Source organism: Balaenoptera ricei, chromosome 2, assembly GCF_028023285.1.
Source record: "Balaenoptera ricei isolate mBalRic1 chromosome 2, mBalRic1.hap2, whole genome shotgun sequence".
Taxonomy (NCBI): domain Eukaryota; kingdom Metazoa; phylum Chordata; class Mammalia; order Artiodactyla; family Balaenopteridae; genus Balaenoptera; species Balaenoptera ricei.
In genome coordinates, this window is record NC_082640.1 from 116671744 (window position 1) to 116686759 (window position 15016).

At 32.6% G+C, this 15016-nt stretch overlaps 1 protein-coding gene across 3 annotated transcripts in view; it reads right to left on the bottom strand.

Annotated features, from left to right (window-relative positions):
* Positions 1-15016, bottom strand: part of NOVA1 (NOVA alternative splicing regulator 1) — a 140546-nt gene that overhangs the window by 77342 nt on the left and 48188 nt on the right. Inside the window, exon 2 of one of the 3 annotated variants that reach the window (XM_059914021.1) lies at positions 11570-11628. The exons of the other annotated variants lie outside the window; for them this stretch is intronic. Coding sequence (XP_059770004.1) covers positions 11570-11628 — 59 coding nt within the window. The remainder of the gene's footprint in view (positions 1-11569; positions 11629-15016) is intronic. 3 annotated transcript variants of the gene reach the window in all.

A 15016-nucleotide genomic window follows, 5' to 3' on the forward strand; every position in this document is an offset into this window, starting at 1 on the left:
TTTAATATTCCATATGACCTAGATATTCTATTCCTAAGTGTTTAGTTACGGGAAATGAAAACATATGTCTGCAGATAGACTTGAAAATTTTTCATAGCAATTCTATTCCTAATAGTCAAAAACTGAAAACAATTTAAAAATCCATCAATAGGTGAATGAATTTTTTTTAAAAAACTACACATTCAGACAATGATCACTCCTCAACATAAAGGAACAAATTACTTATACATGCAACAAGAATGAATTTCAAAACCTTATGCAGAGCAAAAGAAGCCAGACACAAGGCTACATATTTTATGATTTCATTTAAATAAAACCCTAGAAAAGTGTAATTGACTCTATAGTAACAGGAAACAGATCAGTGATTGTTAGTGGAAGGAGAGGGTGAAGAAGGGAACCCTGGGGTGAGAGGGGGAAGTGAGGGATGGTCTAGCAAGCAGTACTATGGAATTTCTGGCATGATGGAAATATACCATATCTTGACATGTGTGACCCACGTGGTGGTAGTTACATGGGCTTACATTACTCATGTATGTAAGGCAGGTGGACAGATACTTTGAAATCACCCTTATAAAACATGTCTTACAAGACTTTCAGATCTTTTGAGGGTAGAAAATATTTCATTTTGATATCCGTAGTTCATGTGCTTTGCACACATTTGCTGAGAAATTTCTTCAAACAAATTTCAAACATTATGTTTAAACTCCCTCACTAAAAAATTCTTTATTTCACTTTTCCAGATATTTACTAAAAAATATCACTAAATAAAATATGATTTTTTTTAGGTCACCCTTCATGCTATATGGCTCAGAAATCTTATTAGAATGTCCACTTCTTCTCTTCTGGATAACTATTGCATATACACTGTAGTAGATAATCTTGGTTTCTAGCAAACTATCACTTGGATATTGATCTGCCTGTCCCAACTTTTCACATTAATGACAGACTATCTAGAATATAATAAAGCCTTTCAAATGAAATCAGAGATTATTATTATGAAATAAAGATAAGGCAAACGTTTCCTTCAACCCCAAATACACTTGACAAAAGCTGGGAATTGTCTTAACTTTTCTCTCATCTACTACATCCAACCAGTGAACAAGTCTTTGGTGATTCTATTTTATTAGCATTTTTTCATCTATATTCCTTTCTTCCCTTCCTTTTCTACTTATATCTCTAGTTTAGGAGGCACTTATGTTTCTAACCATCCTCTGCCTTCAGTAATGTCCTCCATGCTACCATCGGACTAATCTCTTAAAAATATGAATCTGTTGATGATAAATCCAGAATTAACATCATTAACAGTCTAACAATGTCTATAGGAAAAGTAAAAATCCAAGAACAATCTACAGTGGCTTCTAATATCTACCCACTATTTCTTCCTGGCCAGACCTAAATTCTAGTTGTAATTTTCTACTTGCAATTCTCTCAAATCTTCCCATATCCAACCATTTTTATGCCTTGGTTCCTGTATTCATGATGAAATCCTTACCAGAAGTTCTGTTTAAGTGTTAATTTCTTCTTTTCTATTTCTTCTGTTTTCTTCCTAGCAAAATTAACTCTCTTCTTACTACGATATGCTTCTTGAGATTAGGAATCCTATATTCTTTATTTTTGCATATACAGTACCTAGCATAATGTTTAAGACATAGTAAGCATGCAACAAATGTTCCTTTAAAATCTTGATAGAATGGACAACTTGCCTGCGACAATGTAAATTTTCAAAATTGACTCAAAAATTAAACAACCAAAGAAATTTAAAAGCCTGTCAAAATTATATTCAAATAAGCTCTGAGCTCAGATTGCTTTATATGGTCTTGCAAAATTTAAATGAGGAGACAGTTATCAAGTTATAATAACTATTTCAGTCTACAGAGAAAAATAGAATGCCTTTAAATTCATTTTATTAACTAGCATAACTCAGATATTCCAAACGGAAAAGGAAGTCATACACAAAACTAACCATACAAAAATGAATCACATTTACTAATGTAAATATTTTAAAACTCATAAATAAAGTACTGGTAAATTAAGTCCAGCAATGTATTGAAAAACTGATATACTATAGTCAAATATAACTTAATCCAGAAATGCAAATGTGGGTTAATACTGGGTTGTACATAAATATAACACAAATATGTCAAAGGAGCAGGGGATAAGAGAAGATTATAAACAAATTACTTCCCATGATTAGAAGAAATACCTATCCTAAACCAACAGCAAATATGATAAATAAAATTAAAGTATTTTAGGCATTTGCATTAAACATTGAAAACAGCAAAAAGGTAGAAGTAGAAACAAGAGGTATACAGTTACTACTGTAAAACAGAGAAAAAGTTATGATTACTTAACAATTTTATGACTATCTAGAAAATAAACTAAATACAACTATACTTAATACAGAAGTTGAATAAAATAGACAAAAGTAAAATAGTATAGAAAATTAAGAATTTTCTTACATGTGATTGAATAGTGGCCTCCTGCATAGTACTCACATCCTAATCCCTAGAACTATAAATGTCCCCTTAAGTGGCAAGAGGAACTTGCAGATTAAAGATCTTGAGATGAGGAGAGTACCCTAGATTACCTAGATGGTCCCTAAATATAATCAAAAGGGTCCTCATAAGACGGAAACAATGTCAAAGGAGGATGTAGATGTGATGACAGAAGCAAAATGTTGGAGTGATTCAAGGAAGGGGTCACAAGCCAAGGAAAGCAGGCAGCCTCCAGAAATTAGAAAAGGAAAGGAAAGGGATTCTCCTCTACAGCCTCCAAAGGAACCAGTCCTGTCAACACCTTGACTTTAGCCAAATGAAACTGATTTTCGACTTCTGGCCTCCAGAACTGTAAGAGAATAAATAAATTTGTGTTGTCTTAAGATATAAAATTTGTGGTAACTGTTACAGTGACCACAGAAATCCAATAGTGTATAGAACTACAATAATCAGTTAAATATATAAATGAAAAAAAGATTTGAAAAAGCAACTAGGAATGGCCTTAAATTAAATAAACAACTAGGAATGATCTTAAATGAAACATGTTGGACACCTATACAGAAAAAAACTTTGCTAAGACAGAAAAGAAAAATAATCTCAGCTCATATATGAAATCCTAGGTATTATAAGAATATCTTACGTAAACAATTTAACAGTTTTAACACAATTTCACTAAAATAAAAAACAAGAATGCTTTATTTGGGAAGGATACTTGGCAAAATGATTCTAAGTTCATGAGGAAAAGGAACATAACAATAAACCAGGAGAGTTTTAAAAATTAGGGATAACAGAATCAGAGAATTATTACTCTAGTAGATAATTCAAAATAAAGAGACATTACAAATCAATAATAAGTAACACAAGAATTAATGTAACAATGGACCAGAATAAATAACCTTCCCCCCAAAACCGTGGAATACATAAAAATTTAGCATGAAACTAGCACATATCATTACTCAAAAATAATATGGCTGGCATAACTGGAGAAAATACAGTGAGAAATTTTCCTCCAAAATATCTTAAAATAAATTCTATATAAGTGAGGGACTTCCCTGGTGGTCCAGTGGTAAAAAATCTGCCTTCCAATGCTGGGGATGCGGGTTCGCTCCCTGGTCGGGGCACTAAGATCCTACATGCTGCGGGGCAGCTAAGCTGGCGAGCCACAACTACAGAGCCCACGCGCCTTGGAGCCCGCACGCCACAACTAGAGAGAAGCCCATGCGCTGCAATTAAAGATCCCACATGCCTCAACGAAGATCCCACGGGATGCAACTAAGACCCAACGCAGCCAAAAAAATAAAGAAAATAAATAAATAAATATTTTAAAAATTCTATATAAATGAGAGTTGCAACAGCCAAAATCAAACCATAAGTGAGCATACATACAACCTCAGAAGGAGAAAAGTTATTTTAAACACAGACATGAAAGGAAAAGGGAAAGGCTGATAGTGATGACCATTTAAAATTCTTAAGATTTTTTATGTGAAAAATATGACAATTGTTTTATATAATTTGGGGGGAAGGCACAGATGGGAAGAAATGGGCCAAGATTTTAAAAGCACACAATTATCGGGAATTGGAAAATATCATGAGAAACAGACACAGGCATAAATTACTACTAGGACTGTGAACTGATTTCAATTTCCTGAGATATAATTTGGCAATGAATACTCAAATATCTTAAAATATTGTATATACTCCTATGACCCACTATTCTATGTTCAGTAATTTATCATAACAGAACAATCGTAAGTGTACACAAAAACTTAAACACAATAATACGCACTGTGTATTAAAACAAGTATACAATAGGGGATTGATTAAATATAACAAATGCCTAAGATGGGATATTCTGTAGACATTGAAAAGATCATGCTTGTGAAGAATGAAAAATATACACCATCTAAATATGCACATGGTACAATATTAATTGAAAAAAGGTAAAAAGCTCTCTATACAGTATGATCTCTAGTTTATAGATAATGTGTATTAAGACTAGAAGAAAGCACAGAAATACATTTACAAGAGCTATTTTTATCTTTAAAACCTTCCCTATTTCATAAAAATAAATGATAATTTTACATTCAGAAACATTTTAATTAGAATATAGGAAAATGGAAGAACTCAAGATGGGAAGGTTTTTCCTTTCCTTCTAAAAGCAATGAAAAAGTCAAAAGAAAAATGCTTCATTGACTTGACTCCATGAAAATATAAAATTCTTTGTATAAAAAAATTCCATAAACAAAAATAAAGACAATTGACAAAAGGGAAAAACACAAGTATATGGAACAAATGGCTAATATCCTTATATCATCCATTTGACAAAATATATTAATTTTGGCCAACAATATTCTACCCCAGAGGGAATAGAAGTAAACAAATCAGAGTAGATACCTGCTCCCATGGTTCTTTCATTCTCATTGGAAAGGACAGGTAAGAAGGTAACTTCAGATAGTGATTAGTGCTATGAAGACCATAAAAGACTGAGGAAACACACAAACAAACAAAAACCCCAGAGGCAGTAACATGACGGAATGTGAAAGGGGTGAGAGGGATGTAGCACTAGAAAGTTGAGAACAGTTCCGTTAAGGAGGTGACATTTGAGCTGAAACATTAATGATGAGACATAATCACCATGTAAAGATTTGAGGAAGAGGGATCCAGAAAATGGATAACCACAAGTGCAAAAGCCATGAGGCAAGACAAAGATTAGCCTGTTTGGGAAGTGGTTGAAGTGTCTTGAGCATAAAGGGCAGTGGGGAGACTGAAATAAGATGTAATCAAGAAATCTCAAGGCCAAATCATGTTGGGACCTTTAAATCATCATAGAAAGTTAATATGGCATTTCAAAACAATAAGGAAAATATCAACATCCCCAAACAAGACTAGAAACAATTCATAACTGAAAACATACAACTGATCGATCAATACACACATTAAAATTTCAATCTACCTAGTAATCAAAGATAACCAAATTAAAATAGCAAGATACAATTTTTTACCTTTCAAATTGGAAAGCTGTCACAAATCATCATTTATATACAATGGCAGTGAGGTGAGAAAATGACAAGATTGTTATTTATGCTAGCAAAATATGAGGAAAAAAACTAAGTAATCAAAAATAGAGGTGCAATTTAAATAAATTATGGTACCTTTCTGCCATGGAAAAGTGTATGTCCATTAAATCTTCGAAGAATATTTAATGTTTAATTATGTCTGATACTGTTGATTACACCATTTCTAATCCATTCACAAATTCTAACAGTGCCCCTCCAAAACATCATTTCTACTTCAAAAAGCCCTAAGCCACCATAATTTCTAAGACTACTGCAATAACTTCCTAATAACTACCTCTTTCTAGCCCCTCACCCTTTCCCTTGTTAATCTTCTATACAGCAGGGAGAGTGATTTCCTCAGTGTTCATCATCATAACATTCAAGTGCCCAATATATTCACATTTTAACTATAATAAAATTCTCCTTACTATGTATGGCCCATGTGAGCTCACCCAGTGTTATCTCATAAACATCTCCTTTTGCCACTCTCTCCCCCTAACAACGTTCAACACACACAGCATTTGTCTCTGTTCTTTGAACCTGCCAAACTCATTCAGATCCAAAGACTTTTGTCCTTGTTATTCCTGATACCTGGAATGTGATTTTCTTCCTCCGAGTCATTTAGAGCTCAATTTAAATATCCCTTCTTTGAAGAGGTCTCCTCTTGCTACTCTAGCTAAAGCATACTCTTCCTCAACACTTTTATCACATGCACCTAGCTCCTTTATAGTATTTATGCCTATGTGAAATTATTTAGTGTTATATGTTTTTCTCTTCACTTGTAAGAGTATAAGCTCCACTAGAGCAGAGACTTTCTGTATTCCCAGCATACAGGACCTAGAGAACAGTACTACAAAATAAACATTTATTGAATGAATGAATGAAGAATGAGAATAGAATATTATATAAATAACAGAATGTTAATTATATTAAATTTACTAAGTGACACACAAACCATCAATAGATATCATATAATATAGAGAGTATAAAAGCAACATATGCCAATGTTAATATAAATATGGGCGAAACTGGAAAACAGATTATAAAACATACATAGGCTTCAAATTTTATTTTTATATAAGCCAAAAGAAAATTTAACTGACTTGAAAATTTATCATTTTCAAAGAATAACTGAGACACTGAAATATTAAAAGCGAATTTATAAAATTAAAAGCTCTTATGTATGTATGTGTGTAGACAGATGATAGACATATGTAGATAAAGAAATACACACACATACTACTAAAAGAAAGACGAGAGGAATGAGAAGAAAATAGGATTATACTAATCAAAATATTCAAAATTATAGACTGAAAAGAATATTTTTAAGAGAACACATTTAAGAGGTCATCTTATTTCTATATAACACTGACATTCATTCAAATAATTTTATGAAACACTCTAAAAAACCACAGTAAGTCCATATTCAATCTGACCTGAAATGATAGCACATTCATAATGAAAATTTTTATAAACCACTGATTATCTTCAAAGACTATAAGAAGAAAAGGCAAAGGGGAAAAATAAGCTATCTATAAAGTTCTAGCACAGGAAGCACTAAAATAATTTTTTGAAGTTTTAAAAATGCTTTTTATTTCCAAAAAACCAAAAATAAAAAATGAGAAATGACTATATGTTATAATCTAAAAAATGAATATTGTCAATGACCAAGATAAATAATGGCCCAAAATACAGCGAAAAAATTCTCAATTTAAATATAGAAAAATGGAACATTCAATTACCTCCTTGAGAACAGTGGGCTTCCTCCCAAGCCTCCACTGAAAAATATGATGTGAAATTGTTTCCACTGTTTTTCTATTAAAAATCTTCCAATTCAGTTTTCCTTTACTGACCCAATTCCCTGGTACTTAGGGTAAGGCTGTTTTTTTGTTTTTGTTTTCTGTACATGTGTGATTGCTTATCTCTCTAGAATAGTCTTGAGTTATTTCATTTGATTGTATCACAGATTTGTCAGGAGCTTCTCCTTTGGCAAGTTAATGTCCACAGGTGATGTGGGAAGAGGCTGAAAAGGCATATGGTAAGCAATCCGTGCATGTTCTTGGATATTACTCTTCTTAGGAGGCCACTGTATTTCACTAGGATAAATCAGATCCACAGTGGGACTGGGAGTTGAGTTGACTTCAAAAGAAACTTGCTTCCCATTTGTATTACATATGTCTAAAAGAGCTAGAAAGGGACTAATGTAAAAAGAGAACTAACCCATTAGTTGTCTTCTGCTAAAATTATTTTCTCAAAATTGCCTGTAACTCCATATTTTAAAAATGGGATCAAAGGAAAAAAAGACTGAACTCAGTGTATAAGTTATAACAGGAGCCTACAAACTAGCATATATACTAGCATATGCCCAGTAAAATTTGCTTTCACATAGTACCAAGCCAAGTGTTCTTAATAGATTATTGTTCAGAATTCATTTAAGGTACTTTCCTGGTAGTGTTAACATTAATAGGAACATTATCTAGTTGGAATAATGTGTGACTGATTTTAAATGTGGGACTGACCTGTGTTTTAGCAATCCATTCAATATTTTTAAGAGTTAAATACCAAGAATCAACTATCTCACAATTAATTGAGTGAACTTAGAAAGGATTTACTGAGAATATTCTCTATGGAAATCACAAATGTGAATAATATGTGGTTTCTACTCTCAAGGAAAATGTAATATAAATAGAAAGACAAAACTAGTACACAAATCTTGGTAAGTGATAAGTAATGAACTAGAGTTTTATCAATAAATATAGAATGAAGCATACTGATGTAAGACATCTTAAAAGCAAAACAATTTTAGAATCTGGAAATAAACAGAATGATATTCAAATCAAAGGAGAGGAGAGAGCGATAATATTTTGACCCTATGTCACAGGTTTATGGTGAAGCCACAGCAAGAATGATTTAGGTTGGGAGGCAGAATGAGAATGGAGAACTAAAGATCTGGTTTGGTTTCAGATGAGCTGAATCTGTCATAACCTGCAGCACAGTGGGAAAATATGGAGTTAGAATTTCAAAAAGCAGCATTAAAAAGTAAATATCAATTAATGGCCAATTTTCTTATTATTTGCGTTTACCTCCGCAACATGAGTAAGGTATTATGCCGTGGAGCACTAACATTAAGTACAAAATAAAGAAGTAGGTTTCTGATGAATTTTAGAGCTCTTTACTATTTAATTTTTAACATTTTACTTGACCCACTGAAATGGCTTCTATACTAAAGTCCTAGACAATATTACAATTAAAAAACAGAAAGAGCCATTTAAAATGAAAAAAAAACCAGAATGACAAATTTTAAAAGAAATATATTTCAGATAGTATATTTTGAAAAACTATATTTTTAAGTATTAATTTTCCTATATGATGACTGGTGGCTATATATACCAGATGCTTCCTAAAAACACCCCTGAATTTTCGTTTTCCCAAGTATGCTCACGAAAACTTAGAAAAATAGAAATTTGTTCTTTCTAATATCAAACTTCCATCACATAGCAATATTCACCTTAAACTAAGTGAAAAATAGAAGAATAATTAATTTTACTAATTTTGTAAAGTAAATAGAATGTTTGAATTACTGCAATGGTTGGGAAAAGGGTAAAGTAGTAGGACTAAATAGTTTCTTGATACCTAGATGCACTTTGTCATATTTTACAGTTTGTTCCTTCTTATGAAAGCACAAATACAAAAGTCTATTGGTATAAGAAATATGACTTCATAAAGTAATCATATATATTACAATTCCTTGCATCAATGATGCTTGAAATTCATCTGATCCTGAGATTTGTCATATTTACCATTTCACCTGACATAAAGGTCAGAACATCCATTCACCAAGATTCCTAGGCTAGGAAGTGTTAATTGATAAAAATCATAAATTAAGTATTAAAGTGTCACTAGTTATATTGGTGAAAGTTACTAAATAAGGTAAAAATCTTTCTTTGAAATTTTAAATGAGATAATCCATATTTGATAGCAATGTGGAAATAGGAGCAAAAAATTATGGGGATATTTTATTGATAATTGATTTATCTTCTCTCAAACTTTAATGATCTGATTTGAAGAGAACACATTTTTTTTCTATTTTACTTCTTAGTATACTATCTATACTCATTTGGAACTTTCCAGGAAAAAAAAAAAGATTTTTAAACATAAAAGGAATTTTTCAATTATTTCTATTTACAATGCCCTTTTGACTTTGGAATTATCTAATTATCATATATTTACCTGACAATACATATTAAAGAATCCTACTTTTGGCTAAATTTCAGCAATAAAGATTACATTAAATTATGTTGAGGAATGGCAGAAATTCAATGCTGCATTCCAAACGGTTTAAGTCACTTTTGCACAGCAATCACTCAAAATAACAATACAATAAAGTCTGACTGAAACAGCACTTTACTCCCAACAAATACAACTTCAATTTAATTTTCTGTTACAGGAATACTACTCTCTCATAACCAATGTTCTTGGTGACCAACAGCTTGATTTTTCACCATTTCTGACCACACTTTGTGATACAATCTGAAACCTTGAAGAATTAAAAAAAGAAAAAGAAAGAAAAGAAAATCTGATAATGGAAAGAAACTGTTTTTTTTTTTTTTCTAACTTTCAACCTGAACCTGCTTGGATTACCTGGTTATCCTTATTTAATCATCATTGACACTCTATCAATTGTAATAAAACAAGGAAGAAAAACAAAGAGATGCAAGGGAAATGGAAGAAGATCAACTGAGCCAAAACACAACTAAGACCTAAAATGCACTTGCCTAAGAATGAATGAAGGGCAATACCACTGGCTTAAAAAAAAAAAATCAGAGGCATAAAAAATAATTCTTGCACCCTCAAATATTTTTGGACTAAGGATATACATAAATAAGAAGAGAAGTATTAATTACTCAACAGTAATATTATAAACCCCAATCTCAGTGTTTAGAAGAGATTCATTAATTCAGCAAATAATATACTGAATACATAACAGAGAACAGCAGTAAGGGATTCACCAAGAAATAAGTCAGTAGCTGTCTTAAAAATGCTCACAATCTAATAGGAAGACAGACATATTTATAGATAATACAATAATACTTTAAACAAAGTATTAGTGAGAACACAGAACACACTAGAGAAAAGCATTTATTCTAACTGCCAAGACCAATAAAGAGTTCACCTAAATTGGACATCAAAGACTGAGTAAGATTCTATCAGGAGGAAAAGCTAGAAAGAACATTCCAAACTCAAAGAATAGCCTAAGACAAGGTATGGAGATACAGAAATGGATGAACATTCATAGATATGCCAGCTCCCCATAATGGCCTCAGTGCAGGCGATTTAAAAGGATATTAAAATGGGAATTTTCCTGTTTTCTCCGTTTCCGCTAAGGACCCTAAGCTGAGAACAATAGGTTCCAAGTACTAGAGCTGAGGTGACACATCACCTATGCAACACTTGGAAAGAATGTGGCCAATAACTGCTCATGCATCCTTTAGTCTATCATTCACATAAAAAAATATAAGCATCTATTGGAGGAGGGGAGTTTATAAATTGTTTGAGGAAGGAATAGAACAATGATTCACTCAGACTTTGGCCTATGCCCTTCAGAATACAGGACACTTAAGGAATGGTACAGGAACTGGACTTAGGTCTGAAAAAAAAATCTAAAGGCAAGAGGGCAAGATGACCTCACTCCAGGCTACTACCTCAGAAATGGCCAAGAATTCCATTTCAGAGATTGTGGAGTACAGAATTACATTTTCCCATAGGACAGATAAGGATCCCTGGGAAAGGAACTAGCCCTGAGCCATTTTTAAAGAAACTCTACCCAAAGGACTACAAAAGGAACAAGATAACCCCAGAAGAAAGAGGCTGGAGGTAGACCAGAAAGTCAGAGACTAAGGAACATAGCCAAAAGAAGACAAAGGAAGTATCAAATTACAACTGGGTTATCCTCACAGTAGGAATCTTTGATAAACCCCAAAAAGCAAGAGAAAGAATCCATTCAGATTTCCAACATACCTTTACTACCAATTAGTTGTTCTCTATTTCTAATCTTGAATCTTTGGAAGACCCAGGAGCTGCACAGTGAGTAGGGAGGAAAAATAAGGCAAAAGAAATTAATACAAAAGTCTACTAGTCGACATGTCCTGTTCCCCTTCCCCACTCAGATTTTTAAGACTGCTTTGAGTAAGGTTGATGTAAGGGAGAAATTTTACATTGGATGACAGTTTGGAATTTTAATTTCTTAGCCTGTTTTTTTACTGCCTGAAAACAGTCTATTTTGCAATGCCAGAGAGTGAGGAAAGAAGGAATGACGGAGAAAACAAAAGAACAAGAGAGAGAGGAGAGCAAGAGGAAGAGAAAGAGGAAGAAGTGCAAGGGAAGGGCAGAACAAGGATAGGTACCTGAACAGCCCTGAGACAGAAAAAATAACATTCAAAATGGGATTTTGGGTACAGTGACAGAAAAAAATAAAGTAACTTTCTGCTTGTACCCTGGTGAGTCCATCTCTTTTAATAAACCCACAGAGAGTGCTAAATGGTGGGCAAAGTAGTCTGATTATAAGGCGATAATTTTGATTTGATTATTGTGAAGCCTGGAATCTAGTCTATAAATATAGAAAAATTAAAGTTATTTTTTTAAAGGAGTACCAATCATATAATCATGTACATACTGTGAATTTGTTTAGGGAGAACTTACATCTATTTTTAAATGTTCACTCATGTCCTGAGTTGCAGAAACTCTGTTAAGTACTGGGAAAAAGAAGTTAAAGGCAGATTCCACCTTCAACGAGTTTACAGAAAGAAACACACAAGAACAGGAATAAGCAAAGCCTACAGGATCATGTACAAGGGTCACCTAACAAAAGCATAAAGGATGAAGCAGGAGGAAACACCTCAGTTAAGGAGAAATTAAAGTTAGGTCTAGGGCTTCCCTGGTGGCGCAGTGGTTAAGAATCCACCTGCCAATGCAGGGGACATAGGTTCAAGTCCTGGTCCAGGAAGATCCCACATGCCGCAGAGCAACTAAGCCCATGCGCCACAACTACTGAGCCCATGTGCCACAACTACTGAAGCCCACGTGCCTAGAGCCCATGCTCCGCAACAAGAGAAGCCACCGCAATGAGAAGCCCGCGCACCACAAAGAAGGTAGCCCCGGCTCGCCACAACTAGAGAAAGCCCGCGCGCAGCAACGAAGACCCAATGCAGCCAACAATAAATAAATAAATAAATTTAAAAAATAAAAAAAAATAAGTTAGGCCTAAAGGATTAGGTTGAGTTATACAGATGATAGTAGCCTAGGGATTAAGGGGTATGTGAGTGGTTGGGAAGAATGCTGCAGGCAGGCAAAGGCCCAAAGAAAGCATGGCATATTCTGGGAACTGTAAAAAGTTCAGTAGCAATCAATCAATCAATACATGCAGTCTACAAGGAAAGAAATAAAATTGAGAAGCCAGATCAATACCTGGACAGGGAATTTGGATTTTATCAAAAGAACAATGGAGGTAACTGAAAGGTTTTAGTAACACTCATTTTTCATATACTGCATATCTCGTATATGCTAAGCACTCTTTCACGTTTGATTGTTTTTTCCTCACAACAACCCTGTGAGGTAGGTGTAATGATTTCCAATTAACAGATTGAGAAAAAAAAAAAAAAAAACCTTAAATTTGTTAAGCAAGTTACACTTGATTAAATAGCTACAAAGTGGCAATCAGGATGCCAACCATGCTTCAGAAAATACATTAGGAAGATGATACATACACACACACACACACACACACACACACACACACACCTCCCCCCCCACAAATATTACCTAAAACACACTGAAATTTCAGAGTTAAAAAAATGTTTTAAGTAATAATGCTTGTTAATTCAGTATTAAAGATAAAAGATTTGTGGCATTAAATAGTTCTTTAAGCAAACTTATACATTTAAAATTTTCAACTAATTCGATTTATATTGAGAAATACCTGCAGAATTCATGAAAACAGGCAAGAATTAATATATATATAAAATAAGATATAGCAAAGATTGAGGTAATTATATGAGGATTTCATCTCACTATATTTGCCAGAGGTTATTTGGGAAATATATTTGAAAGTTTTTTTATCTCCCTATAATATCACAAAAATTTGTTCAGACAAATTTGGTAAGACAATTTTTCAACAATGTGTTTGGGATGGATCTAAAAATGTCTCTAATTTAGAAGAGTATGTACTTTGTAAAACTGAGAAGAGTATCTGAGAATTTAAAAATATATATTGAAACTCTATTTAAAAATGTATGTTCTTTAAAATTAATTTCAATTAAAATCTACAAAGTATACTGCTCTGTAGCTTATTTTCTCATCAGTTTCACTTATTTATTCAGCTAGTCTTAATATTTCTTTTTAAAATCTTTAATTGAAAGCTAGATGTTTCTAGAACATTATTGCTGGAAGTCTAAGTACATATAATTATTTAGAAATTTCTATTATCTATGCATTTGATTCATTTTTCCTATTTCAAATAGAAAATTATAATGGGGGAGGACGAAAAAATAAAGGTTTCATTAAGATTAACTGCTCTTGATTTAGTATTTATTTCTGAATGCCAAAATTATTAAGAGAGTATAAATTAAATAATAAGCCTGACCACAATTCTAGTTCTTCAGAATATGATGAAGAGCACTCTCTTGGAAAATAAACAATTAAATAGAGATATTAGGTATCTATAAGATACTTTATGCAATGAGGATAATTTCTAAATAAACTAATGTTTCAAATATACAATTGAACTGAAACACCAACATTATTTTTGATTACACAAGTACTACATGTTCATTAAATTCAAATAGTACACAAGTGTATTAAATAAAAATGAAAGTTTCCATATAATTCCCTTTTCCAAATACCATATACTGGGAGTATATTAAAGTATAAGTTTCATATGAATCTAATAAGTTGTTAAACTTCATCATCCACGGAATATCTAATATATAACAATTAAATATCTTGTGTAACTGAAAAATATATATTCACATATGCACCACAGGTATAGTTCGTACCTTTTCACCAACACATTAAAATAATATATAAAACACATGGCCTATTCTGTCAAATATGATTACTTCAGTTAATAAGATGAATGGGATTAAGGAATACTTACACTGCATGTAGAAAATACAAAGGAACCAATTATAGCAAATCGAATATTTCACATACTGATAAAATACCCTCTTGCTAGAGATACGTTAAGTATATTATATTATGTCTAAACTATATTTTTAAAAATATTAATGTTCACTTTTTTAACGCTTTGACTATTGAGTGAAGTATTAAGTCTATGCAAGTAAGGGGTAAAATCTACTTAAAATGTTAGTTTTTTGGTAATATTTAAGTGCATTCTTTTCTGAATGTAAATAAAGTCTAGCTTTTTCTAATCTGCTTGATGCTTGCTCCCTGATGAGAATCATACTGTAT